Here is a 27,132-nt window from a genome sequence, read left to right as displayed (position 1 = left end):
AGTGAATATTCATGGGCCAATAGCAGTATGGGATATTTAAGTGATTGGCAAGCAACACTCCTGAAACATTTCACAAAGAAGGTCTCTTGGCTCTTAATTACACAGACCATAAGCTATCATCAAGTAATTAAGTCAACTGACCAAAGCATTTTCCAACAGTCAGTTTTCAGGCATAAGGTCACTATCAAGCATACCATCAATTTTACAGACTGGTTACCTGTAACCTTACATGGCAATAAAGCGAACTAAACAATTAACAAAACAAGGCATATCACTTCTAACATTTATTTGACCAGTAATGAATTTTCCACGACAAATTTTTACTTCTTGGATACACTGTTTAATTTCTGGACAAAAGGTCTTTTCATCCTACTAAATATCACAAATATTAATTAATAAAGGAGACAACTGATAAATGGAATAAAATAGCCTGATAGTTAACACACTGAGCACATGTTACGGAACCACTTGCCTGAATAACGTTTGAATTAAATGAAAGAAACTTCGATCTGATTATATTAAAAAGTATTTTAGTTTTAGTTCATACCAAACATTTTTACTGATACCAGTTAATACTGACTGACAATTTAAGAATGAAAAAAAAAACAAAAAAAAATCAAACAAAAACCAGACATTTGTTCTTGCTTTTTTGACCTAGAGACATAGCTTTTGACCCCAGATGACAAACTTTCGAATTTGACCCAGCTTTCATAAAACAACTTTTCATGAAAATCAAGTATAAATTGTGGCCCTTAGTATGTTAAAGGTTTTCCTGTCAAATTGCCTAATTTCTGATCTAAGAGGACCCAGAATTGAGCTTAATTAGATTAGATTAAATCAAGATGTCATAGTAAATTAAATGTTGACAAACTTTAATGAATATTGGGTAAAAATATGGTATCTGGACTTTTAACAGGGTTTTTATAAGATCTGACCTAGTGGCCTAGTTTTGACCCTAGATGACCCAGATAAAAACTTGACCTGGATTTCACTAAAAAAATTTTTGACCAGGTTTCAGGAAGATCAGGTAGAAAATGTGGCATATTGAGCCTAGTGACCTATATTTTTACCTAAGATGACCCAGTTTTAGAATTAACCCTATCTTACACAGACAAACATTCTGACCAAGTTTCATAAAGATCAGGTAGAAAATGTGGCCAAGGTTTTTCTATAATTTGACCAAATGACCTAATTTTTAATCTCAGATTACTCAGTTTTAAACATAAGCTAGATTTCATAGAGACAAACATTCTTGCAAAAGTGTTATGAAAATTATATAGAAACTGTGTTAACAAAGTTTTTTCTATTTTTTTTCACATTATGACCTAGTTTTTGATACAGTTTCAAACATTTCAGATTCGTAGAGAAACATCCTGAAAAAATCATGACATCATGTAGAACATGTGGCTTCTGGTGTTTTAACAATGCTTTTCTATGATTTAACCTAGTGACTTAGTTTCTGCCTGTTGATAATATGGTTTCAAATCCATCTAATAGGCTTTCTGCAAGCACAAATGTATAGTAAACCATGGTTGCAGCATTTTGTAAGCGTTTTGCCTAAAATCCATAACATTTTGCAGTTTAAGATATAACTGAGACCTTTTGTCCAAAAAATCTGGCAATAATACGTAACAACACAGAAAAAATAACTTATTTATCACTAAAACAAAACAACCATATTTATTTGCAGCATTCAATGTAATCTGAAGGTCTAACATATTTTAAACAAATCTTATACTGACCTTGGGATTAAACCAATTTTTAAAAACAATAACAAATTTATTCAAAATAAAATGTAGATCTATGTTCCATGCAATCAAGATACAGTTTGTAATTTGCTTTTCACAAAACTTTGAACTATTTTTCATTTTGATGCAATGCAAGTAACTGAAGAATATTCATGCTGCTAGAATTACAAGAAAACTGTGCGATTCCTGCAATAAGACTAATTTGTTTATCCAGTTTACAAGCAATTTATGTACAATAAAATCTGAAAACTTAGTAACAATACAAACAAGAGGGCCATGATGGCCCTATATCGCTCACCTGTTATCATTGCACTTGAGGACAAGAAGGTCCTCAGAAGAAATATCTAAGTCCAAAGGACAGGAACAACAAAGGGAAGAAATTTAACCAAAAAGAAAATAAAAAAAATTCTTACAAGGTACAGATATGTCAAAATGCACCTAAAAATTAGAGGTACCATCCATGTTGTACCACATAAAAGTGGTCTCGGTTTTTCCCTACGGCCAATAATAAAAAAGTTACTAAAAATAAGCTATTTATAGTAATGTAAAAGGGAAGTAATTAAAAAAAAAATTATTGTAAGTGAACAAAAGAAGGATCTGCCAAATAATTCTGTTGACATAAATGAAATTTCAGATCAGTATTTTCATTAGTTACGGAGATACACCCATTTTAATTTGAAATAAAGGGAGGTAATTTGACATTAAATCAGTCCATAGTTATCTACCCTGATTGGCTCAGTCCAACTAATGACAATAATGAAATTTCAAATAAGTCCTATAAGTACTTACTGATATAAATCCATTTTGATTACAATCAGGGGAGGTAATCAGATATAAAGTAACTCTGGAACCTACGATTGGATCTGTTTTGTCATGGAATCCAAGATTTATTGTTGTTGAAGATATTTTGGAAGTTTGTATCAAATAAAACCATAAATGAAGTATCTATATGGCTGCAAAAGCCAAAATACCCAATTTTGGACTTTTAAGGGGCCATAACTCTGGAGCCCATGATGGAATCTGGCCAGTTCAAGAAAGGAACCAAGATCTTGTGGTAATACAAGTTGTGTGCAAGTTTGGTTAAAATCAAATCATAAATGAAGCTGCTATTGTGCAGACAAGGTCAAAATAGCTAATTTTGGCCCTTTCAGGGGCCATCACTCTGGAACCCATTAAGGGATCTGGCCGGTTCAAGAAAGGAACCGAGATCTTATGGTGACACAAGTTTTGTGCAAGTTTGATTCAATTCAAATCATAAATGAAGCTGCTATTGTGCAGAAAAGGTCAAAATAGCTAATTCTGGCCCTTTCAGGGGCCATCACTCTGGAACCCATAAAGGAATCTGGCCAGTTCAAGAAAGGAACCAAGATCTTATGGTGACACAAGTTATGTGCAAATTTGGTTAAAATCAAATCATAAATGAAGCTGCTATTGTGCAGACAAGGTCAAAATAGCTAATTTTGGCCCTTTCAGGCGCCATAACTCTGGAACCCATAATGGGATCTGGCTGGTTCAAGAAAGGAACCAAGATCTTATGGTGACACAAGTTTTGTGTAAGTTTGATTAAATTCAAATTATAAATGAAGCTGCTATTGTGCAGACAAGGTCAAAATAGCTAATTTTGGCCCTTTCAGGGGCCATAACTCTGGAACCCATAATGGGATCTGGCCAGTTCAAGAAAGGAACCGAGATCTTATGGTGATACAAGTTGTGTGCAAGTTTGGTTAAAATAAAATCATAAATGAAACCACTATCGTGCAGACACGAAATTGTTGACGCACGGACGGACGGACGCACGCACGGACTGACGACGGACGAAGGGTGATCACAAAAGCTCACCTTGTCACTATGTGACAGGTGAGCTAATAACATTTTGCTTGTCTTATAATTGTATACTGATTTTATTTTCTAACTACAAAATATTCTGTTGTTTGAATACTTACAGACCATAATTTAACTGTCAATAAAACAAATTATTCTATATCTATTTTATTTATCCAATCGTGAAGGTTTATATGCAACACGTAACCGTACAATATATTACTGTATTGCACGCACATGCATATAAAAAACCTGTATTTTGTCTGTATTTGGACGGTTCAACAGTCCCATGTTAAACATACGATAAAGCCCAAAACGCGTGAAAATGTTCCGAATGTAAATCAGGTGAAGTAGGCGCTCTATGTACAGAAAATACAGAAAAGGCAGAAATACAATATTCAGTGAATCATTTTTAATTTAAACTAAAATAAAATAGATATAGAATAAAAAGGTTATTTAACATTGTACTGAACAATACGAGATATATTTGGACTCGTACTCAGCTGGAAAAACCATATTGGACTTGCCTAGCAGCTCGTCCAATATGGTTTTTTCAGCTGGGTACAAGTCCAAATATATCTCCATATCGTACAAAACAATGTTAAATAACCTAATAATATTGATTTCAGAGTACTCAATAATCTTATATATTAACTCTATTACACCTTCCAGATAATCCAATACTCTCAAAATCTATAGACCTTCAAATACATCAAAACTTAAGATGTAACACCAAATATGAAATACTGACATAAAAACATCTCAAGAACCATCACTTTATCACAGTTATTTGCTTTGGTCAAATAACATAATTTATGGAATGTGCAGATCAACAAAGGTAATGAGAATACAGGGATGAGACTGAGATTTCACACCACATAATTATACAAAACAATCTACTGGGAAAAATATATTTCTACTGGTAATTGTAGGACATTTGTAAAGTCTGTTTCTGAAGCTATTCATGGGTAGACAGTCATTTTTCTAGACTTTAAAACAGCAGAAATGAAATGGAACTTTCTACAGGTAATTACACACCTGTAACTACTACATTGTATGTATGTAATGAAATTTCCACCTGTCTTAATTACAGTGTTATTTTTCAACTTCCTGCTTTTATATTACAAAACAAGTTTTGCCAGAAATATCACAGCAGTATTTTTCCATATAAACTTCTAGTTAATGAAAATTATTGTGATTCTGCTATTCTATAACATGGTTTTTCTTTAAAATACCAGGCAACACCACTGATTTTGTATTTTATTCTTACTCCAAGTGTGAAGAATGATATTTTTCAAAATGTATGAAGCTACTGAATTCTTGTCAAAAACAATTTTAACTGGTAATTTTCCTGTGTAAATTTTAATCATTTTGGACCACATTTAGAAACATTGCAGTTTTAATCCTATTTAAAACTTTAAGAATATCTTAGTTATCACTCACTCCTTACTCATTTTTTACAAAATTAAATTAATTTTTTTTTAAAGTTTTCAAGTGCCAAATATTTATTGAGGACTTAGCCTGTAAAAAGTTTAATTCAAAATATCTTTATTTTGTTTTAAATCTTACTTACTTCCACCCCTGCTGATCTGCATCTGTTTCAATTATATCTAGCACTTTAAAAATACATGTACATACAAAAATACAAAAAAGTGATATGTGCATACTGGTTCGAGTCGTAAATTCGGCCACTTTTTGCGGTTTTCATAAATATTTCTTTTGTTATACAATTCATTTGAACAAAATTTCTACCATATTGTGCTTTGATACAAGTAACATTGATTGTTATCATTAACGGCCGTTTACAGTATGGTAAACAATTAAACTGCGCTTAAAATAACGGACAGGTTTAGCCTCCACATTTTACCTTCTAGAGGTTGTAAATATTCGGCCACTTTTTAAACATAAAGTTGGTTTTATTTTCAACATTGTCTTGGAAATAAATCGATGCTACAGCCAAAATCATTCTTTTTTCAACAAACTGTAATCAATTTTCAATAGCATACCTTGTGGGATATAATTGCAAACAGATTTAAGAAGCGCCTGTCATCCTTCTCACACAAGCATGACGTAGTTTAATTTTTACGTCACTGTTTATCACACATTCTAGCATAAAACTGCTGTTCTTGACACTTTTCGGGGCTGAGAGTAAAGAGATTCTTGTGCTAACGTGCAGTTATAACACCTTTTTATATATGCGTTACGTGGCAAAGCATAAACGTATTACGGCCCCAAAACAGATAATTCAAAAGGAAATGACGTCAACGGAAAAAAAACAACGTACATTTTGTAGACATGGAAATTCAATGACTTTGAGGGACAATATATTCATTAACTTTAACGCGTTTTAGTAGTTAGCCCATTTTCTTTTCATGTTATAAAGTTTAGATTTGAATTTACCCTAGCCGGGCCTCAGCATAAACGAGCGCGTGCGATGACATCACGAGACCCGCGAGACAAAATATTTGGTATTTAATGAGTACACAACTTTAGGGAAGGACCACTTTTTTTCTACTCACCTCAACTTGTTTTTTGCCGACTTTTTTGCTAACGCAAGTGCTTGTGATGACACAGATGCGTTCTCAAGCATCTGGCTCGAAAACAAGCTTTAAAGTGGGTGGCCGATTATTTAAGACCTGGCTGAATTTACGACTCAAACCAGTAGTTATAAAATTCTATGGAAAAAACTTAAAAAACATAATTATCTTATTCAACAAGTGTTTTTATGAGCATCGTCTTTACAGGGATACTCGTGTATATTTCCCAAGTTATATTCAAGATTCATTTATCCGTTATTACTCATTTAATTGAAGAAAACAGAAAGATGTTGTTTTATTGAAGAAAAACAACATATGACAAATTATCTAATTAGTAATCAGACCATGAAACTGTAATTATCTTATTATGTCCATGGTAAAATTGAGATACATTTAAAAACAAAAGTGAAATATAACATATTGTAACAATTCCGACATGTTTTCCTAACCTGGCATAAAGATGTCAGGTTAGCAAAGTAATGAAAATTGCTTACTTACGTATATATTATATTAAACAAGATTTATAGAACTCCCCATTTAATGATAAAAAAGGTGCTTTAAAAAGTGCATCACCGAAATACTAATAGATCTAATTTAACTTGCATATCAGTTCAATATTAAAAACATTGATTCCACAATAGTAAGAAGAATCTTAAATTTTCATCCACTGTGTATCCCTTTAAACATCTTTACTAAACATTTCATACAGTAACAACACATGAATATAATTCTGATATGATTAGATTTGGATTTTAATCCATCAACACAGTAAATACTATACAGTGCAAAACAGTAAAAACTAGAAATGTGTCCATGGGACACAGATGCCCCCACTACATGACAAGGACACAAATTTTTTCCTAGGTCAGGGGCCATAACTCCTACAATACTGAATGAATCTGGACGCGAAACCCCAGGTGCACAACTGCAAATGCTGACCAACATTCCTTTAAACTTTGGTGACTCTAGGTCAAATACGTTTGGAGCTACGCCCGACACACATTAAAATGACCAATTTTTTACTAAGTCAGGGGCCAAACTACTACACAACTGAATGAATCTGGACGCAAAACCCCAGGTGCACAACTACACATGCTGACCAACATTCCTGTAAAGTTTTGTGACTTTAGGTCAAATACTTTTGGAGCTACGCACGACACAACATTAAAATGACCAATTTTTACAAAGTCAGGGGCCATAACTCCTACATGACTGAATGAATCCGGACGCGAAACCCCAGGTGCACAACTACACATGCTGACCAACATTCCTGTAAAGTTTTGTGACACTACGTCAAATACTTTTGGAGCTACGCGCGACACAACATTCTTGGAAGGACGAACGGAAGGAAGGACGGACTGACGGACAAGGGCAAATCTATTATGCCCCCGCCCCCAAAAGTGGGGGCATAATAAAAATTTTGGTTTCATATCTCATTAACATCAAAATGAAAATATTAGATATGAAATCAAAACTTTTATGCCTGCAGGAACAACAGAAATGCAGCAAAACCCTGTTCTGATCCTGTAAGTTGTTTCTTACGATCATGCAAGGTAAGATAGTGGTTTCACTTCTTTTCATACACGTTGTCCCAGAACCACATAGAACATGTTCAGGTTTAGCGTCAGTTTAATAATGACGGTGTCTAATAGTAGCAGTGAGCACAATGCCAAGCTTTAAAGTGCTGCCTCACTGGCGTATCATGCCATAGACACACGACACGATACGCCACCCAGTTAGATTATACTGACACTGGGCTAACCAGTCCTAAACTATCTTCATAATGCTGAGGAAGCTAAAAGTACCACTGTTTAAGAAATGTTGTTTCTTATAGGCAGATACATGGTGAGCTTTGTTCTACTTTTTTTGTTCATTTTGATAAAAAAAGAGAAAAAATAAAATACGTATACATATAACATTTGGTACAGATTTCTGCCACCATGTTACCAATAATACACAGATATAATTTAGTGGATGAGAACTAACATTCACAAAACAATAAGCTACCAGTTCAGCTTGATCAACATCACTTATTTGGGTTTGGTGCTATTTTTCAACAGCACTGAAGTCAGTTAACAGTGTTCCTAGATTCTGTACCACTACTGACATTTTCTCCACATAAATCAAATGTGGCGGACAAATGACTTCAGACTTAATGCCTTCCTTTGATTCTTTCCTATTTTTGATGCTTGAGCAAGACACCAGGTACTCCTCATACATGGTTTAGCAGCTAGGTAGAACCACAGACCTTCTGCAAGCCAGATAGACGGTTTCTTAAAACTAATTCTACATCCCAAGCAAGGTTTCAAATCAGTATCAATGAGTTTGTTTGTTTGCTTGTTTTGGGTTTAATGCTGTTTTTTCAACAGTATTTCAGTAAAGGCGGGCAGTTCACCAGTGAGTGTTCCTGGATCCTTTACCAGTACAAACCTGTTCTCCGCAAGTAACTGCCAATTGCCCCACATAAATCAGAGGTGGAGGATGAATGATTTCAGACACAATGTCTTTTATCAAATCGTCATGGAGAATGTATTATGCCAAGCCCGGGGATCGAACTCACAACACCTTGATCCGTAGATCACTCTCCCTATTGAGCTAAGTGGGCAGGCAACATCAATGGAGGGTGAATGGTTCGAAGTCGGTGTAAAATGTAAAAAAAAAAATGACTAAGACTACCCCCTCAACAGAAACTGATGGATTTTTTTCCAGCCGAGGCAACAGCAGGTTCAAATTTATCTCCCCTGCATCCAGTCCAGGCCGACACTGCTTGAAACAGTACCAAATTAAGTAAATCATCCAGCACTGAACACTAGAAAGAAGCAATATAACAAGTGTTGAACAACATCTATGAGAATAAGTCCATGAGTGATGTTCTTCAAAATTGAGAAGGTGCATCTTTAAAACCAAATCTAAACAGAGTCCAGTCTGTAATGTAATTATAACTTTCATCAAAATTCCAGTCTGATGTTACAGAATCTAATTTAAAGTAAAAGCCTGAGACTAACTGAAATATTGCGATGACTTGTAGAAAAATCTTCTAAAAATCTGTTATTCTTTGTTCCTGAAAATAGAAGAATGAACTGCATTTAAACTTGGATGATATATGAAGTCATAATAGGTTATCAAGAACATGTCTATTTTTCCTCCTTAAAAAGACTTAGGCAAGGGTAAAACCATTTACACTGCATTTATCTGAACTTGTAAAACTGTTAACAGTTGCTGATAAAAATACAATATTTAACTACTTAGTACACTCTGGATGTAATCAAGTATCTTCATTTTACTAATCTTCGAGTATGATCCCATGATTGAACTGTTTTTTTCTTTTCACTTCGAAGAATAAGTCTAAGTCCAAACTGGGGCATAATTTGCCCAAAATACATGTCAGAGTTATGGAATTTGACCCAGAGAGGTTGGAAATTGATCTAGAAAAAATGGGGGCATAATCTGGCCAAAATGCATGTCAGAATTATGCGACTTGATGCTTAGTATCACCCAGTTTTATAGAAATGAAAATACATGTAGTTTCAATTCAATATTTACAATACTTTTGAAGATAGTAACTTGCATGTAAAAGGGGATATAATTTGGCCAAATTCATGTCAGAGTTATGGGTCTTGACCCAGTGAGATTGGAAATTGACCTAGATAAATACAAGCAGCTAATGTCTGACGTTTTGGCCGGGTTTTCCAAATTAGGTGATAATGAGTTAAAGTTCTAATAAAGGCATTCAATAAATAACCCCCAAATTAATAAGCACTATTGAAGGAAAAAGGGAAAAAAGAAATGGACAGGTAGAAAATGAAATTAAAGAAATAAATTGGTGAAAAAAAAAGTAAGAACTAGAATGTGTCTGTAGGACACAGGGTGTGTCCCCCACTGGTACATTTGTCACAAATAAGGGGAAATAATTAAAATGTTTACAGTCTTAATGGAGTATTTATATGAAAAGGATTCATTATTCTAGGCCATATACTTTTTGAGCTATGAGCTTCACAAACAAAAAATCCACTATTTTGGCTATTTCAAGGGCCATAACTCTGTAATAAATGCAAAGATTCTCAGGAATAATGCCAAGTGTGCAGGGACACATCATGATAAAGACTCAAGCAAGGTTTCATGAATTTACATCAAATACTTTTTGAGCTAGGCACATAATTAGGTGAAAATGTGCATTTTTTTACTATTTCAGGGGCCATAACTTTAAAAATAGGGGGCGGAGCCAGCCAAAAAATAAGAGGTGTGCAAGTTCATATCATGATAAAGACTTATGCAAGTTTTCAACCATCTATATTAAATACTTTTTGAGCTAGATGCATCACAAGGTGAAAATGTGCATTTTTGACTATTTCAGGGGCCATAACTCTAAAATTAGGAGGCGGATCAAAATGAAAAATAAGCGGTGTGCGCAAGTTCATATCATGATTAAGATTCATGCAAGATTTCATGAATCTATATCAAATACTTTTGAGCTAGGCTTGTCACAAGGTGAAAATGTGCATTTTTGACTATTTCAGGGGCCTTAACTCTGAAAATAGGGGGAGGAGCCAGACAAAAAATAGGAGGTGCGCAAGTTCATATCATGATAAAGACTCATGCAAGGTTTCATTAATTTATATCTAATACATTTTGAGCTAGGCGCGTCACAAGGTGAAAATGTGCATTTTTGACTATTTCAGGGGCCATAACTCTGAAAATAGGGGGAGGTGCCAGATGAAAAATAGGATGTACGCAAGTTCATATCATGATAAAGACTCATGCAAGGTTTCATGAATCTATATCAAATACTTTTTGAGCCAGGAGTGTCACAAGGTGAAAATGTGCATTTTTGACTATTTCAGGGGCCATAACTCTGAAAATTGGGGGTGGTGCCAGACGAAAAATAGGAGGTGCGCAAGTTCATATCATGATAAAGACTCATGCAAGGTTTCATCAATTCATATCAAATATTTTTTGAGCTAGGCGTGTCACGAACTTCGGACGGACGGATGCACGGACAAGACCAAATCTATATGCCCCCACCACTCATGGGGGGGGGGGGGGGGGGGGGGGGGGGGGGGGGCACAAAAACACCATTTTCAATGTTTATATCCCTGTGACATTGACCTTTGACCCCAAAATCAATAGCGGTCATGTACACATCAAGACCAACATATGTACAGAGTTTCAAGGTCATAGGTTAAATACTTGTCCAGATATTGAGTGAACAAAAAGGTTAATATGAGACTCAATATTCAATCCATCGCCTATCCGTCCACCTGGACAGACCTAATCTACAAGCCTGATTTTTATTCGAAAACCCGGCCAAAAAAAAAGTTTCAAAGCTATATGCCTTTAAATGATAGCCATATCTACATGCATGCAAAACTTTAACCAAGGTGTAATGCCGACACCAACACCAGGGTGAGTTATATAGCTAGACTATTCTTTGAATAGTCAAGCTAAAAACTAGAAATTATGTTCTTAGGACATGGATGCTCCCATTTACTGTGCCATCCTCTATACAACAAAAACTATCAAAGGACCATAACTGCAGTAAAAATATGCACAGAAAAAAACTAAAAGGTGTTTTTGTCACATAAACATATGTCTCCCCCCTATGTATTCTATGGCTGGCTGGCTAGCAACCATTTTGAACGTGTCAGCGATATGCACAACTGGGGTTGATACTGATCACTTCTGTGAAGTTTTGTCGAAATATAGCCAGCAGTTTGACCTGTGAAAGCCGGGCAAGATTTTTTAATCTTTAGCTCTGGCGGCCTTTTTGTGCATAACGGAACATGTCGGCGATATGCACAACTAGGCTTAGTAGTGATAACTCCTGTGATATTTTGTTGAAATCCAGCCAGCAGTCCAGACAAGATTTTTTTAATTTTTAGCTCTGGTGTCCATTTTGTGCGGCAAAGCGGAAGGTGCCTGAGATATGCACAACAAGGGTTGGTAGTGATCGCTCCTGTGAAGTTTCATCGAAATCAAGCCAGCAGTTTGACCTGTGAAAGTCGTACAAGATTTTTCTAACTTTAGTATCTCTGGCAGCCATTTTGTGCGGACTGGGTCGGTGATATGCACAACTAGGCTTGGTACTGATCACTCCTGTGAAGTTTTGACAAAATTCAGCCAGAAGTTTGACCTGTGAAAGAAGGACAATATTTTTCTATCTTTAGCTCAGACGGCCATTTTTTGCAGCGAAGCAGAACATGTCCGCGATATGCACAACAAGGCTTGGTAGTGATCACTCCTGTAAACTTTCGTCAAAATCCAGGCAGCAGTTTGACTTGTGCAGACATGCTTAATGCGGACAGACGGAAACAGCAAAAACAATATGAGACGTCTCCCCCACCTTTTGTGCGGGGGGGGGGAGACACAATGCCTTCCTTTATGGTCATTCGCACATCATGCAAGTTCATCTGTGAAAGTTTGAAGCAATCAGGTCAATAGTTTGGGAGGAGTTGAACACACAAGATTATTCTCTATCAACTGGCAATAACTGCAGTAAAAATAGTCACAGAAAAAAATTCCTTCCTATATTTTCACCTTTACGTCAAGCCTGTTCATCTGTGAAAGTTAGGAGGAGTTGGATACATAAGATTTCAGGACGTAAAGAGGGATGGATAGCTGTACAGACAGCAGCAATGCTAAATGACCCCTCAAATAAATGTGGGGGCATAATAAGTTATATATTTTTTTTTCTATATGTTGTTGCATATTTCTATTTTAACTCTAGTGATCCCTAAATGGGCCCAAGTGCCCCTATCTGAACACATCTGGCATAAGACCTTATCATATTACAGGCCAATTTTAATGATGATTCATCAAGCAGTTCATGAGAAGAAGTTCTTTAAAGGTATTCATTTTTCAAGCGCTTGTGACCCCCTAAGTGCCCACAATTGGAAAAACTTTGTAAAGGATCTTATAATGATGCTCCACACATGGTTTGATGAAAACCCATTTGAACAAACTTAGGACAGGACTTTATAATGATGCTACTGACCAAGTTTGATGAAGATCCATCAAGCTGTTCATCAGAAGTTGTTCAAAGGTCTGACCAGTAGTTTTAGAGGACAAGATATTTAAGTTAAAATGTTGCAGCAGGATGCAAGTTGACGAATGAAGAATGCCAGGCCATCCACCTATACTAATAGCCAACCCTGAACAAACCAGGACCACACAAGTTGCTTGAGCATGCTCAGGTGCTTAGGCTACCAATGCCTGAGGGCGTGGTGTTGTTTCTTTTGGCTAGGTTTAACGTCGCACCGACACATTTATAGGTCATATGGCGACTTTCCAGCTTTGATGGTGGAGAAAGACCCCAGGTGCCCCTCCGTGCACTATTTTTCATCATGAGCGGGGACCTGGGTAGAACCACCAACCTTCCGTAAGCCAGCTGGATGGCTTCCTCACAAGAAGAATTCAACTTCCCGAGTGAGGCTCGAACCCACATCGATGAGGGGCAAGTGATTTGAAGTCAGCGACCTTAACCACTCGGCCACAGAGGCCCCTTGAGTGGTGTTTCAAACCTGATCCAAAAAGGGGAACATTCTAACAGTTTCATGCAAAGGAAGTTGAAATTGCTGACCGAGTAAGTTTAAAAAAAGGTCTTTTCATGATTAAACCTGATGACCTAGTTTTTCAGACCAGATGACCCAGTTTCTTTATCTGGCCTGGAATATTCTGACACTATTTCATGCAGATCACATATAAAATCTGACTGGATCTAAAACATTCTGACAAGGTTTCATACACATCAGGTAGATGATATGACCTCTAGTGTGAACAATGTTTTCTATCATTTAACTAGTTGTTTTACCCCGATGACACAGTCTCACATAAACTTTACCTTGATTTTATTAAATTAAATAAATATAAACATTTTAAAAAAGTTTGAAATAGATCAGGTAAAAAGTGCTGCCTCTAGATTTTGACCCCAGAAGATTAAAGTTTAAACTTCACCATTATTTCACAAAGAAAACAACTGACCATATTTTGCGTAGAGTAAGTTAAAAATATATCTAGGTTTTCCTATGGCTAGACTTTAAGACCTAGTTTTTGACATCAGACAATCAACTGTTCTTAAATTCTTTTTGGTGAAAGATTCTGACAAAAGTTTCATTATAATTGGGTAAAAATTGAGACCTCTATAATGTTAATTGAAAAACTGTTCAAGACATATAACAAACACAGAGCGATCTCAATAGCTGACCTAGTGCTTCTTGTTCTTTGGTGAGCTTAAAATGCATCGCTTACCTAAAGCAGATGGAAATGTACAATGCCCCCACTCTCTAAACCCTGCTACTTGGTTCACTTAATAATCCTGACACCTCCCTACTTTCTTCCACTCCATCTGAAGGACCAGACACAGCCTGAAATTACAATGATAACAAACAACAACTGTTACAGTATTCTGAACAGCATGCTTAAATTTAATTTTAAAAAATCAAGAACTTTCCCCCCGATTTTCCAATAGCATGGGAACCCTGGTAATCTTTTTAAAACATAGATATTAAAGGCACAACATTCGTTGGTATACATTTAGGGAGAGTTCATAGGTTCTCTGTAGTTTTATGACCCTGTTAAATAACTCTATTGATCTAAAAGTAAACCAGTGTGTGTTTACCTTCCACATGCATACTTAGAGTTCTGGACACTTGTTACTTTGTTTGGCTTTATTTTTGGCAACTTTCAGGAAACTACTACTATTACATATTACATCATTATATTACTATTGCTTCATATACATATTTGTTAGATTGTTCAGAGTTAAACCTGCATAATTACATTTTAACTGAATAAGAAAGTAATACTGTATTCTACAGATTAGTACTTGCAGGGCTCCGGAAATTTCGAAAACTCAATCGGTCCGAAACGACAATCACGACATCAGCGCTACCCCACCCACTGTAATACCAATATACCATAATTGTGAAACGTGATACTGGTTCGAGTCGTAAAATTGGCCACTTTTTGTGTTTGTTTTCATAAATATTTCAGAATGTTTCTTTGTACAATGGATTTGCAAAACAATTTCACCATATGTGCTTTAATACAAGCAACATTATTTTTATCATTAACAGCCATTTACATTATGGTAAACAATAAAACCACACTTAAAATGATGGACAGGTTTAGCATCCACATCTTACCTTCTCGAGGTTGTAAATATTTGGCCACTTTTTAAACCTAAAGGTGGTTATATTTTCAACATTTTGTTGGAAATAAATCAATGCTACAGTCAAAATCGTTCTTTTTTCAAACAACTGCAATCAATTTTCAATAGCATACCTCATGGGAAATATTTACCAACAGAGATCAAAAAGGCGCCTATCATTCTTCTCACACCGGCATGACGTAGTTTAATCTTTACGTCACTGTTTATTACACATTCTAGCATAAAACTGTTGTTCTTGTCACTTTTCGGGGGTATTTTAACAGGATAATAAATGTGTGTTAACAGAGAGATTCTTGCACTCACATGCTTTGATAACATGTTTTTATATATATGCGTTCCGTGTCAAAGTGTAAACGTATTACGGCCCCAAAACGGATAATTCAAAAGGAAATGACATCAACGTGAAAAACCAACGTAGACTTTACCGCAAATTTTATGGAAATTCAATGACTTCAATGATGGACAATATTATTCAGTTAGAACATGGTCTTTTCATGTTTATAAATTTGAATTGACCCGTGCCGAGCCTCAGCATAATAGAGAGCGTGCAATGACCTGACGTGACCTGCGAGACCAAATATTTGCTATTTACAATACACAATTTAAGTAAGGACACCTTTTTTTCTACTCACCCCAACTTGTTGTTTTTTGCCAACATTGTTGCTTATTCAAGTTCTTGTAATGACACAGATGCGTTCTCAAGCATCTGGCTCCAAAACAAAGCTTTATAGTGGGTGGCCAAATATTTATGTTCTGGCCGAATTTACGACTCGAACCAGTAGAGTAGAGAAATAAGTCTGTCACTGCTAGTTACTTCGGTACCGTATTCACTGCAGATACTTTGTGATGTTTTCTCATTATTTGATGGAATTTTATAAAATACAATGCGTCTAAGTGATTTACTCGACACATTGTAAGAACAATTCGTAGCTGCCTGTTGCAAAACGGCGTTAAACCAGAAGTTGTAGATATATATTGTACACTAGCTATAACAGCAGAGAGAAAAAAGTTTATCTGTATTTACATGTTGCTACATTATACAACTTGTTAAACCTCGCTGATTAAATAACCACTGCAGTATAGCAGAGCTCCAGATAAGCTGTGTATTTGCGTATTTACGCAATTAAAATTGCAGAAAACCCAATTGAATTCATATAGCAGCGTACTAAAAAGCAATTAAAATTCCTAATACGCAATTCAATAAAAATCGCTTGCGTATCGTATTTTCCTTATAACTAGAACGGGTATGAGACTTTAACGCTAGACAACTGACTGGTTGAATGTTACCGTAAAACAGGTTGTAATTTATCGGAAAAATCACAAGACCATTCAATTGGCTTATCGGTGTTATTTGGACGCTTTGGCTGATTGGTGTTATTTGGACACTTTGTAAACAATTTTCTTTACGCCGATAAAATGTAAAAGAGGGCAGAAAGAAACACTGTTGCAGCACAAACAAACAAATTAGTCCGATATTTTTGCTGTTCAACACTGACAGTTATCTCTTTGTGACGATGTAGTTTCACCGATACTGGATGACATCTTATGGGAGAATGCATATTGTGGTGAACGAATTGATCTCCGACTTACATTAAAAGTGAAAAAGAAAACAACAGTATGGAATAATATCTTTGGTACTTTGAATTAAAACACACGTTTACACTGATCACAGGCATGTAAAAAAATGACAATACTATTTTAATTAATCGCTTTTCATTACAATTTTAAATACTTTTTTGTATTAAAAATTGGAGGGTGCTATTAAAGTACTTTTATGCAGTTAGTCAATCCAGGCTAATGATATATACCATGTATACTGTAAGCAAAAAATACTCAGTTGTTTGTGCGAGATTGGTGAAATACCAAATTAGTTTTAGCAAATACCCAATTACTTCTAAAAAGGCTGGGTAATGATATTATTTTTACCCAATTCAGATCTCCAATACCCAATTCAGACAAAAAGTGATGGGTAAATACCCAATTGCACCAAAAGCTTACCTGGAGCTCTGGTATAGAGAGAGTTACCTGGAGCTCTGGTATAGAGAGAGAGTGGGCAAAATAATTAGGTGTTGACAGGTATATGGAATTTTACACAATATTATGAGAGTTTATCAGTTTTGGTTGTGCTTTAGCGAGAGAAAGACGCATGTTATACATGCAGTATTTTTAATGTTGTTTAGAGTCAGTTGGTGGCTCGATCTTTTGAAGGAAAGATTTGTTTCTTGATTTATTTGTTGGAGATTGGTGGCGTACATTTTATTGTACATAATTGTTGATTTGCTCAGCGAATATTTTGGTTGTTTGGTTGTTTAATTGTGGTTTTGTTTTGAAGTTGATGCTTGATTGTTGGCGGTTGGAATTGTTGGTTCTTTTGTAAATTTGAAGTTTATGATTTGGTTGGTTATTTGAATATGTGTGTTGATGGGTTCTTTTGAGTTTTAGAGGTGTATAAATTGATTTTCTGCAGTTTGGTGGTGTATTGTTCAAATATATATTTTGCTCTGAGTTTTGCAGATTAATTGTTTGGTTTTGAATGGTTGTTGGTTGAAGCTTGTGCTGGCCGAGCATAAGTATTGAAATACTTGCGATATTTTGTATATCATATGTACCTGCATACATGTGATAAAGCTTGACGAAAAGCGGTGCAAATTTAGTTATATTTGTAGACAGAATGTTTGTGGCGTGTGTTTGATCTAGGTGTAAATAGTCATCACCATGCTTAAGTATATAATGTATATACAGTGAAAAATATACAGAAAAACTACAAAAAAATACACACACGAAAATATATAGGGAAACAATTAAGTGCTAGTTTCCAAGGTAAAGATTAGCCATAGTCAGGCGGTGCACACTACCTCCCTAACCGTTGGTAACACCTCGCACCGGCCACCATCAAATCCTGACACATATTCTCTGCCAAACATCCTAAGTATTTTAAGAATACTCTGCCCCAGACCGAATGTGTACATTCTGTGAACGCTGAGATCGAATTTCCCACATGTACCAATAGGTCACGCGAGTTGGCCGTGGATATTTCATTTCACTGGCGTTGTACTTCAATAAGCGACTACATTTTATAAAGTTGTATGTTCTCTTCTGATGTAAACAAAATTTCATCTTGAAACGTTATGTAAAGACCGATTTGGTATACAGCGCTACTACGGTTTTCTTTATCATTCAGGTTTCCCAGTCCTTCTTTTTGTACAGTGGGTTGCAATGACGATTTTCTGTACTTGTTTCAACTGGAGTCCCAAATTGAATCATGTAATTTTTACAAATCAAGTAATTTTAAAAATTATTTACATCGGTTTCCCGCTAAATCCAATGACCATTTGTTTTTTACCCTTGATCAAACATAGCCTTTTGAAACAGGGCTGAGGAACAAGGGGGTTCTCCCCCAATAATTTGACTGATTTTGGTAATCATCTTAGCAATTTTTTTGACAGCGAGTCAATTCTAGCTGATTTTCAATATGTGTGCTCCCCCACCCCACTCCCCCAAATCAGAAAATGCTTCCTACCGGTCCTGTGAAATAAAACAATCTGTTGGATTCTAAAAAAAAGAAGCTGGTCCCCGTCAAAAGCATTCAGATCCAGTCAGAAGGATTTGGAAACCAGTCAAAAATGTTTAATACATTGCAGTTGACTGCCTGCAAACATTAAAGGATATGCCGCGCGAGCACTGTTTGTGCAAGGTGCTAATTACGGACCGATTTTCAAGGTGACAATCAGACTGTTTGACATGTTTATTGATAATCTGAGGGTGCGAACAACAATTTCCTGCTTGGCAGGTGATCATGTATTGAGGTTTCAGACCGAAGTTTACATTTTTCTCCAATTTTATGGTACCGATTTTTTTCGTTTTTTTTTTTACTTCATGAATCAGTCTGACAAGTAAAAAACCGGTCCAAAACCGACAAACGGCAAAATTCCGGAGCCCTGGGTACTTGAGAACCAAAGACCTTCCTCAAATTGACTGGATAGTTTCCTTGCAGTGACTGCAAGTTACAGCAATCAGGCTAGGTTGTATGTTTATTGAGGGGTTGATATAACACTGACAAAACAATGTCATTGGGCCACTTTCCAGCTTTTGATGGTGAAGGAAGCATCAACTACTCCTCTGTGCATTATTTCTGACAGGAGGGCATATGGGTAGACCCAATGCCTTTTGGTAAGCCAGATGGGTAGCTTTTTTACATCTGGATAGTTTTCTCACATGTAAGAACTCTGCACCTTAAGCAAGCCTTTGAACCCACAACAATGAAAGGCAACTGAATCAACTTGTTTAAATATTTTCATTGAATACAAAAATATACTTACTACCACATATTTCAGCAGGGTTTCATCCGAACTGTCTGACATGTCTGGCACAGTCTTCTTTCTATCACTGTAGAAATGAACTGTTGCACCATCGCCAATATTTAAATTGGTATTTCCATATTCGGTTTTGGTTTGCACTTTTCTTGGAGCATACATACATTCTGGATCTGGTAAAATATGGTGAAAGAAAAAATTGTAACAGAGTTATGAATACCCACTGCCAAAGGTTTTACTTTTTACCCACACACACTTTCCTGCTTTCATGGATGAGGAAGACCCCAATTGCCCCTTTGGGCATTATTTCATCACTAGGGGCATCTGGGTAGACTTAGTCATAGACTACCCAGATGCATCTGGGTAGAACCAAAGAATTTCTATATGTCCTTATATGGAGAATTCTACTCCTCTAGTGAGGCTCGATCTTACATAGGTGAGGGGCAAGTGGTTTACAAGCAGCAACCTTAACAACTACACTTAGGCGCCTCACTTTCTGCATGTAAGTTTGTGTTACACATGCCTTTCTAAAGTTTGTAATTAGATGGAGTTAACAAGACATTAAAAGAGAATATGTCCCCAACAAGTAATAAATACACTGCAATGAGGCAATTATCACATGCATTTTTCAACAATGTTTTCTACATTCTTTAAGTTTTAGCGCACATAGAAAACTTAATAAATTATGTTACAAGTTCCATTTGCTCAGAATGTGGCACATTTTTTCATGGCACCTTTCACATTCCTGTTTGCTGGATTCAAGTCTATTTCCAGATTAACAAGGCTAACTTTTTTGAAATACCGTGAAATCCTGAAAATAAGCTGCGGCCAATTAAAAATTTTCATAAGGATTTGGTGGGTTATTATCCAGACAGGCTTATTTTTAAGTCAGGCAAACTTTTAAATATTCAGTAATGGTTTAAAAACAGGCGCATTTTCGAGTACAGAAATACTGAAGATAGGGATGTCATACACATTTTGTTCATTAAAAATGTCAATGTCGATAAATACTTGTACTTCTGACATACCAGTTTTGTTACAATTTATTACAATTTCTAAATGAAAATAATCTGATGCTTACAGATAATTACCCATTAAAGAGATTGGCCTAACAAAAAAATACACCTGCATTGTGTTATAAAGGGTTTATGTACTTACATGGTACCTTTTGTTTCATCTTCTTTGTGCGACGATACAAATATCGCACAACGAAAAATATAAAAGGGCTTAAAACACCACCAGTGGCCATGCCTGAAAATGAATATGACAAAAAGAAGTATGAATATGGTGCCAGTACCTTTCTTGAGACATCTAGATGTCTTAAATAATAAAAGGTGCAAATCAATGATATTAGGAACTTTCCCTACATTAAAGCAAAATAACTTTAAATCATCAAATTAGTACAGTCTTAACATACCATTATAACAAGAAAGGTAACTTCACTCAAGTCTAACATATACAGAACAAAAATGGTGACTTCATCTCAAGTTAGAATATTTCTATATGCTCAAGTCAATAAAAAAGTTTACACTCCAATTAAAATTACTCATGTTATATGAGTGTACACTGTCAATTTACAAAATTTTGACTGTTTATCAATGGTCATAAATATTTTGAAACACTGAACTGTTTATTTAATCTGACCTGTCACTTATTGAGACATCTTGCTGAGATCAAAGTTTAAGAACTTTCATATTATACAGCAAGCTTTGACTTAACCTGTCCAATGGCTATTACTTTGGAGATACTAATCCAAACTGCTGTTTATCTAGCTTAACCTAGATGTTATAGTGATACACACTCTGCACAAGTCTGTGTAAGTTCCAAGAAAGTTCATTTTGGTTTTAGCAGACACTGTCAATTATCATTTCATTTTACTTTTTGCAAGTGTCATAACCCTGGACCTTTTGAAGTAACCCTAAAAATAATAGGGGTCATCTACTCTGCATGTGCAATCATCTTATTATTAAGTTTCAACATTCTCTAAGTCAAGCTATTCTCAAGTTACTGATCGAAATGGTTTTCAATTTCAGGCCCCTGTGATCTTGAACTTTGATGGAATGACCAAAAAAATTTAGGGACCATATGTCCTATCACCCTAAGAATTTTGAAGGTTCTAAGTAAAATGGTTCCCCAGTTATTGATCAGAAACAATTTTCCATGTTATGGCCCATGCGACTTCTACCTTTGATCAAGTGACCTAAAAACCAGTAGGGCTAATCTACTCTGCATTTTCAATCATCCTAGTATGAATTTTCAACATTTTTGGTCAAGCAGTGCTCAAAGTGTTGATCAGAAATGGTTTTCTATGTTCTGTCCCCTGTGACTTTGACCTTTGATGGAGTGACCTAACAAGAGGGCCATGATGGCCCTATATTGCTCACCTGTTATCATTGCACTTGAGGACAAGAAGGTCCTCAGAAAAAATATCTAAGTCCAAAGGATAGGAACAACAAAGGGAAGAAATTAAACCAAAAAGAAAAAAAAAATTCTTACAAGGTACAGATATGTCAAAATACACCTAAAAATTGGAGGTACCATCCATGTTGTACCACAGAAAACTGGTCTCGTGTTTTCCCTACGGCCAATAATAAAAAAGTTACTAAAAATAAGCTATTTATAGTAATGTAAAAGGGAAGTAATTAAAAAAAAATGATTGTAAGTTAACAAAAGAAGGATCTGCCAAATAAATCTGTTGACATAAATGAAATTTCAGATCAGTATCTTCATTAGTTACGGAGATATACCCATTTTAATTTGAAATAAAGGGAGGTAATTTGACATAAAATCAGTCCATAGTTATCTACCCTCATTGGCTCAGTCCAACTAATGACAATAATGAAATTTCAAATAAGTCCTATAAGTACTTACTGATATAAATCCATTTTGATTACAATCAGGGGAGGTAATCAGACATAAAATAACTCTGGAACCTACGAATGGATCTGATTTGTCATGGAATCCAAAATTTATTGTTGTTGAAGATATTTTGGAAGTTTGTATCAAATAAAACCATAAATGAAGTCTCTATATGGCTGCAAAAGCCAAAATAGCCAATTTTGGACCTTTAAGGGGCCATAACTCTGGAACCCATGAAGGAATCTGACCAGTTCAAGAAAGGAACCAAGATCTTGTGGTGATACAAGTTTTGTGCAAGTTTGGTTAAATTCAAATCATAAATGAAGCTGCTATTGTGCAGACAAGGTCAAAATAGCTAATTTTGGCCCTTTCAGGGGCCATAACTCTGGAATCCATTATGGGATCTGGCCGGTTCAAGAAAGGAACCGAGATCTTATGGTGACACAAGTTTTGTGCAAGTTTGATTAAATTCAAATCATAAATGAAGCTGCTATTGTGCAGACAAGGTCAAAATAGCTCATTCTGGCCCTTTCAGGGGCCATAACTCTGGAACCCATAACGGAATCTGGCCGGTTCAAGAAAGGAATCAAGATCATATGGTGATACAAGTTGTGTGCAAGTTTGGTTAAAATAAAATCATAAATGAAGCTGCTATTGTGCAGACAAGGTCAAAATAACTAATTTTGGCCCTTTCAGGGGCCATAACTTTGGAACCTGTAATGGGATCTGGCCAGTTCAAGAAAGGAACCGAGATCTTATGGTGATACAAGTTGTGTGCAAGTTTGGTTAAAATAAAATCATAAATGAAACCACTATCGTGCAGACAAGAAATTGTTGACGCACGGACGCACGAGACGGACGGACGGACTGACAACGGGTGATCACAAAAGCTCACCTTGTCACTATGTTGCATATGCAGAATAGTTACCCATCCTACTAAGTTTCAACATTCTGGGTCAAGCATTCTCGAGTTGTTGCTAGGAAACGGTTTTCCATTTCAGGCCCCTATGACCTTGAACTTTGAAGGAGTGATCCCAAAAACTAAAGGGGTCATCTAATCTATAAGCCCTATCACCCTATGAAGTTTGAAGGTTCTAAGTAAAACCGTTCTCTAGTTTTTGATTGGAAACTGTTTTACATGTTCTGGCCCCTGTGACCTTCATCTTTGATGGAGTGACCCCAGCACCAGTAGGGCTAATCTACTCTGCATTTTCAATTATCCTAGAATGAAATTTCAACATTTTTGGTCAAGCAATTCTCAAGTTATTGATCAGAAATGGTTTTCTATGTTTTGGCCCCTGTGACCTTTGATGGAGTGACCCCAAAAACAACTAGACCTATCACGCTATCACTGAAGGTGATGAATGTACCCCCGCACGCACTGACACAGTACATTGCAATTTGACGCACACAAGACTGCATAATTATGTGGACTGTAAGTATAAAGACTCTATGTTTATAGTATAGTAACAAAAAACAAAGTCCCATAACTCTGCAGAATATTTATCTAAAAGAACGTAACATGCACCATGCACAAGTAGGGTTAGTACTGATCACTTGTGTGAAGTTTCATTAAATTGTGTGCAAGGGTTCGGAAGATTAGGCGTGCACAAGATTGCATATGCAGACTGTATGTATATAGTATATTAACAGAAAACAAAGTCCCAGAATTGTGCAGAATTTTTTTCTGAAAGAACCTAACATGCACAACTAGGGTTACTACTGATCACTTGTGTTAAGTTTCATTAAATTGTGTGCATGGGTTCAGGAGATTATGTGCGCACAAGACTGCATATGCAGACTGTATGTATATAGTATATTAACAGAAAACAAAGTCCCATAACTCTGCAAAAAAAATTTCTGAAAGAACCTAACATGCATCATGCACAACTACTGTTGCTACTGATCACTTTTGTGAAGTTTCATTAAATTGTGTCACGGGGATGAGGAGAGTTGGTGCGCACAAGATTGCATTATGCAGACTGTATGTATATAGTATAGGGTTACTATTGATCACTTGTGTTAAGTTTCATTAAATTGTGTGCATGGGTTCATGTGCGCACAAGATTGCATATGCAGACTGTATGTATATAGTATAGTAACAAAAATCAAAGTCCCGTAACTCTGCAATTTTTTTTTTCTGAAAGAACCTAACATGCACCATGCACAACTACAGCTGTTACAGAACACTTGTGTGAAGTTTCATTAAACTGTGTCAAGGGGATGAGGAGAGTTGGTGCGCACAAGATTGTGTCTACAGACAGACAGACAGACAGACAACCTGAAACCAGTATACCCCCACTTAGAACTTTGTTGTAGGGGGGTACAATAAGGGGTCATCTTAAGCCTTATCACCCTTTGGTGATTGACGGTTGTAGGTGAAATGATTCTCCAGATATAGATAAAAAAATAAATAAAGTGTGACAGACAATGGATGGGATGATGGGGAGGAAGGCAAGACATAACTAGCATGTTATCTTACTTGACCAAGATTATAGGGTGATCTACTTTTTGCATATTTTTAGTTCAGTTCTAAGAAGAATGTTTTTCCTGTGATTAGATTCACATCAATACAATTTATGTCATATGGTGACTCTTCCAGCTTTTGGTTTGTTTGTTTTGGGTTTAACGCCTTCAACAGTATTTCAGTCATGTAATGGCGGGCAGTTAACCTAATCAGTGTTCCTGGATTCTGTACCAGTACAAACCTTTCTCCGCAAGTAACTGCCAACTTCCCCACATGAATTATCAGACGTGGAGGACGATTGACTTCAGACACAATGTCTTTTATCAAATCGTCAGGGAAAACATATGCCCCGACCAGGGATCAAACTCGCGACCCTGCGATACGTAGACCAACGCTTTCCCTACTGAGCTAAGCAGGTGGGCTCCAGCTTTTGGTGGTTGCGCATGACCCAAGGTGCCCTGAAGGACTTTGTCTTAAGCTTTGATGAACCAACCTTTTCTAAGCCAGATGAATGGCTTTCTCACATTAAGAATTCATGCAAAGTTTAAAAAAATCAAATCAAAGTATTTTCTCTATGTTTTCACAAGCATGGTAAGCGCACAAAAATCTAGTATGCTGTAAATTTACCTATGACATATGGCAGTAACTTCTCAAATGTGGTCTCCTCACCATCAACTTCATTTGTAATATTTTCTGTCTTATCTGAAAAATAAAAAGAGGATCATGATGGCCCTGATCACCCAACTGAGTTCAACAAAAATTATTGTGCCATACAGGCATAATTAGATCCACCTCCAGCAGCCATATTTTTTATTTTGCAAATTCAAGACTGCTTTAACAAATTTAGTAGAACGTAAGCTAAGACCATTTTTATGAAATTTTATCGAAATCAGACCTGTGGTTTACCAAGCCCTTCAACTGCCAAGTTTTTTGAGAAATCTGATTCATTTCGAACTGTCTTCAAGCTGGCAGAAAGTCACACAAGGAACATTTGTATGAAATTATCTTTAAAATCCGGGCAAGAGATTCTGATAAGATTTTTTAACACGAGCTGTCACAGGAGATAGCGCTCTCAACTATTTCAACGCTAGATAGTGAAACTGGGTACATCTAAGGAAGCCGGAGCTGTCACTGGAGTGTTTAAGACTCAAATGTAGATGAAGATATTGGAAATAGCCTAATTCTCAAAAAATTAAATCAGTATATTAAAAGAAACATACTTCATGGAAAACTTCTGCAAATGTTAGGTACCATGTGTCATATCATGCGGCTAATCATTCAGAACAGCTATTTTAAGTTTTGATCAAATCTATCTAGTAATACTGGAGATACAAGAAAAGTGCATCACAACTTGACCCTGAAATTCTATAAGTAACAAGAGGGTCATTGACCCTAAAGCACTCACCTTTGTATGCTTTAAGTGTGTTTGTATAGCATAATGGTACAAGTATTGATAGGTTTCTTCTATGTTAGCCGTCAAACACATTCTTTAACCTAGGGCAACAGTTAGACAGTACAACTTTGATATCATACGCCAGACATCAAGCTTCTAGCTATTATTGATTCAGAGAAAAAGATCTTCAAAGTTTCTTATTGTTGATGACGGACGACTTGATGCACAAACGCACACACAACAGACACAGTGTGATCACAATACCTCACCATGAGCAATGTGTGCTCAGGTGAGCTGAAAAAAGAATGGAAATAACCAAAATTGTATAAGAATTTGTATGCAATTATAATGCATCATCAACAACAAAATGTCAGTCTGTCCATAGGACTCAGATGCACCCAAATAATGTCACTGTACATGGTTTCATGACTCTTGGTCATATATATTTTTACGATATAGGCAACAAAATTTTCTTTGTATTTTTTCACAGTCAAGGAACATAACTCTGGTCTGTCTGGGTGAAATCCGAAATAGGCCACCAGCTTCACAATGTGACATGCAATATTACATTCCATCACATACCCAGGTACTGGACTGAGCCCAAGAAAAAAGCTTTCTCAAAAAGACGTACCTGTAGAAGCTACAGTCTTATTGTCTGGGACATCATACGGAGGATCATAAGGTACAGGTGTTGTAAGTGCAGGTGGTAGTGTTGAAGTAACTGTAACAATGCTACCATTCCTTTTGTCATTCCTGTAAGAAAGTAAATGTATAGATTCAGTTAAATCATTATTCCAAGTTTATTTCATATTTGCTTATAAACTGTCA

The 27,132-nt window shown here is 36.1% G+C and overlaps 1 protein-coding gene across 2 annotated transcripts in view; it reads right to left on the bottom strand.

Moving 5' to 3' along the window:
- Positions 1-269: 269 nt before the first annotated feature.
- The window catches only part of LOC123522882 (uncharacterized), a 112,728-nt gene continuing 85,865 nt past the window's right edge, over positions 270-27,132 (bottom strand). For both annotated transcript variants that reach the window (XM_053547019.1, XM_053547015.1), the window contains exons 15-20: positions 26,936-27,057; positions 25,539-25,613; positions 20,744-20,836; positions 19,592-19,758; positions 14,351-14,466; positions 270-9,167 (exon numbers count right to left, since the gene is read on the bottom strand). In XM_053547019.1, coding sequence (XP_053402994.1) covers positions 14,386-14,466; positions 19,592-19,758; positions 20,744-20,836; positions 25,539-25,613; positions 26,936-27,057 — 538 coding nt within the window. In that variant the 3' untranslated portion in view covers positions 270-9,167; positions 14,351-14,385. The remainder of the gene's footprint in view (positions 9,168-14,350; positions 14,467-19,591; positions 19,759-20,743; positions 20,837-25,538; positions 25,614-26,935; positions 27,058-27,132) is intronic.

Source organism: Mercenaria mercenaria, chromosome 1, assembly GCF_021730395.1.
Source record: "Mercenaria mercenaria strain notata chromosome 1, MADL_Memer_1, whole genome shotgun sequence".
Lineage (NCBI taxonomy): Eukaryota > Metazoa > Mollusca > Bivalvia > Venerida > Veneridae > Mercenaria > Mercenaria mercenaria.
Note: the sequence above shows the minus strand (reverse complement) of the source record. Positions and strands in the feature narration are given on the sequence as shown.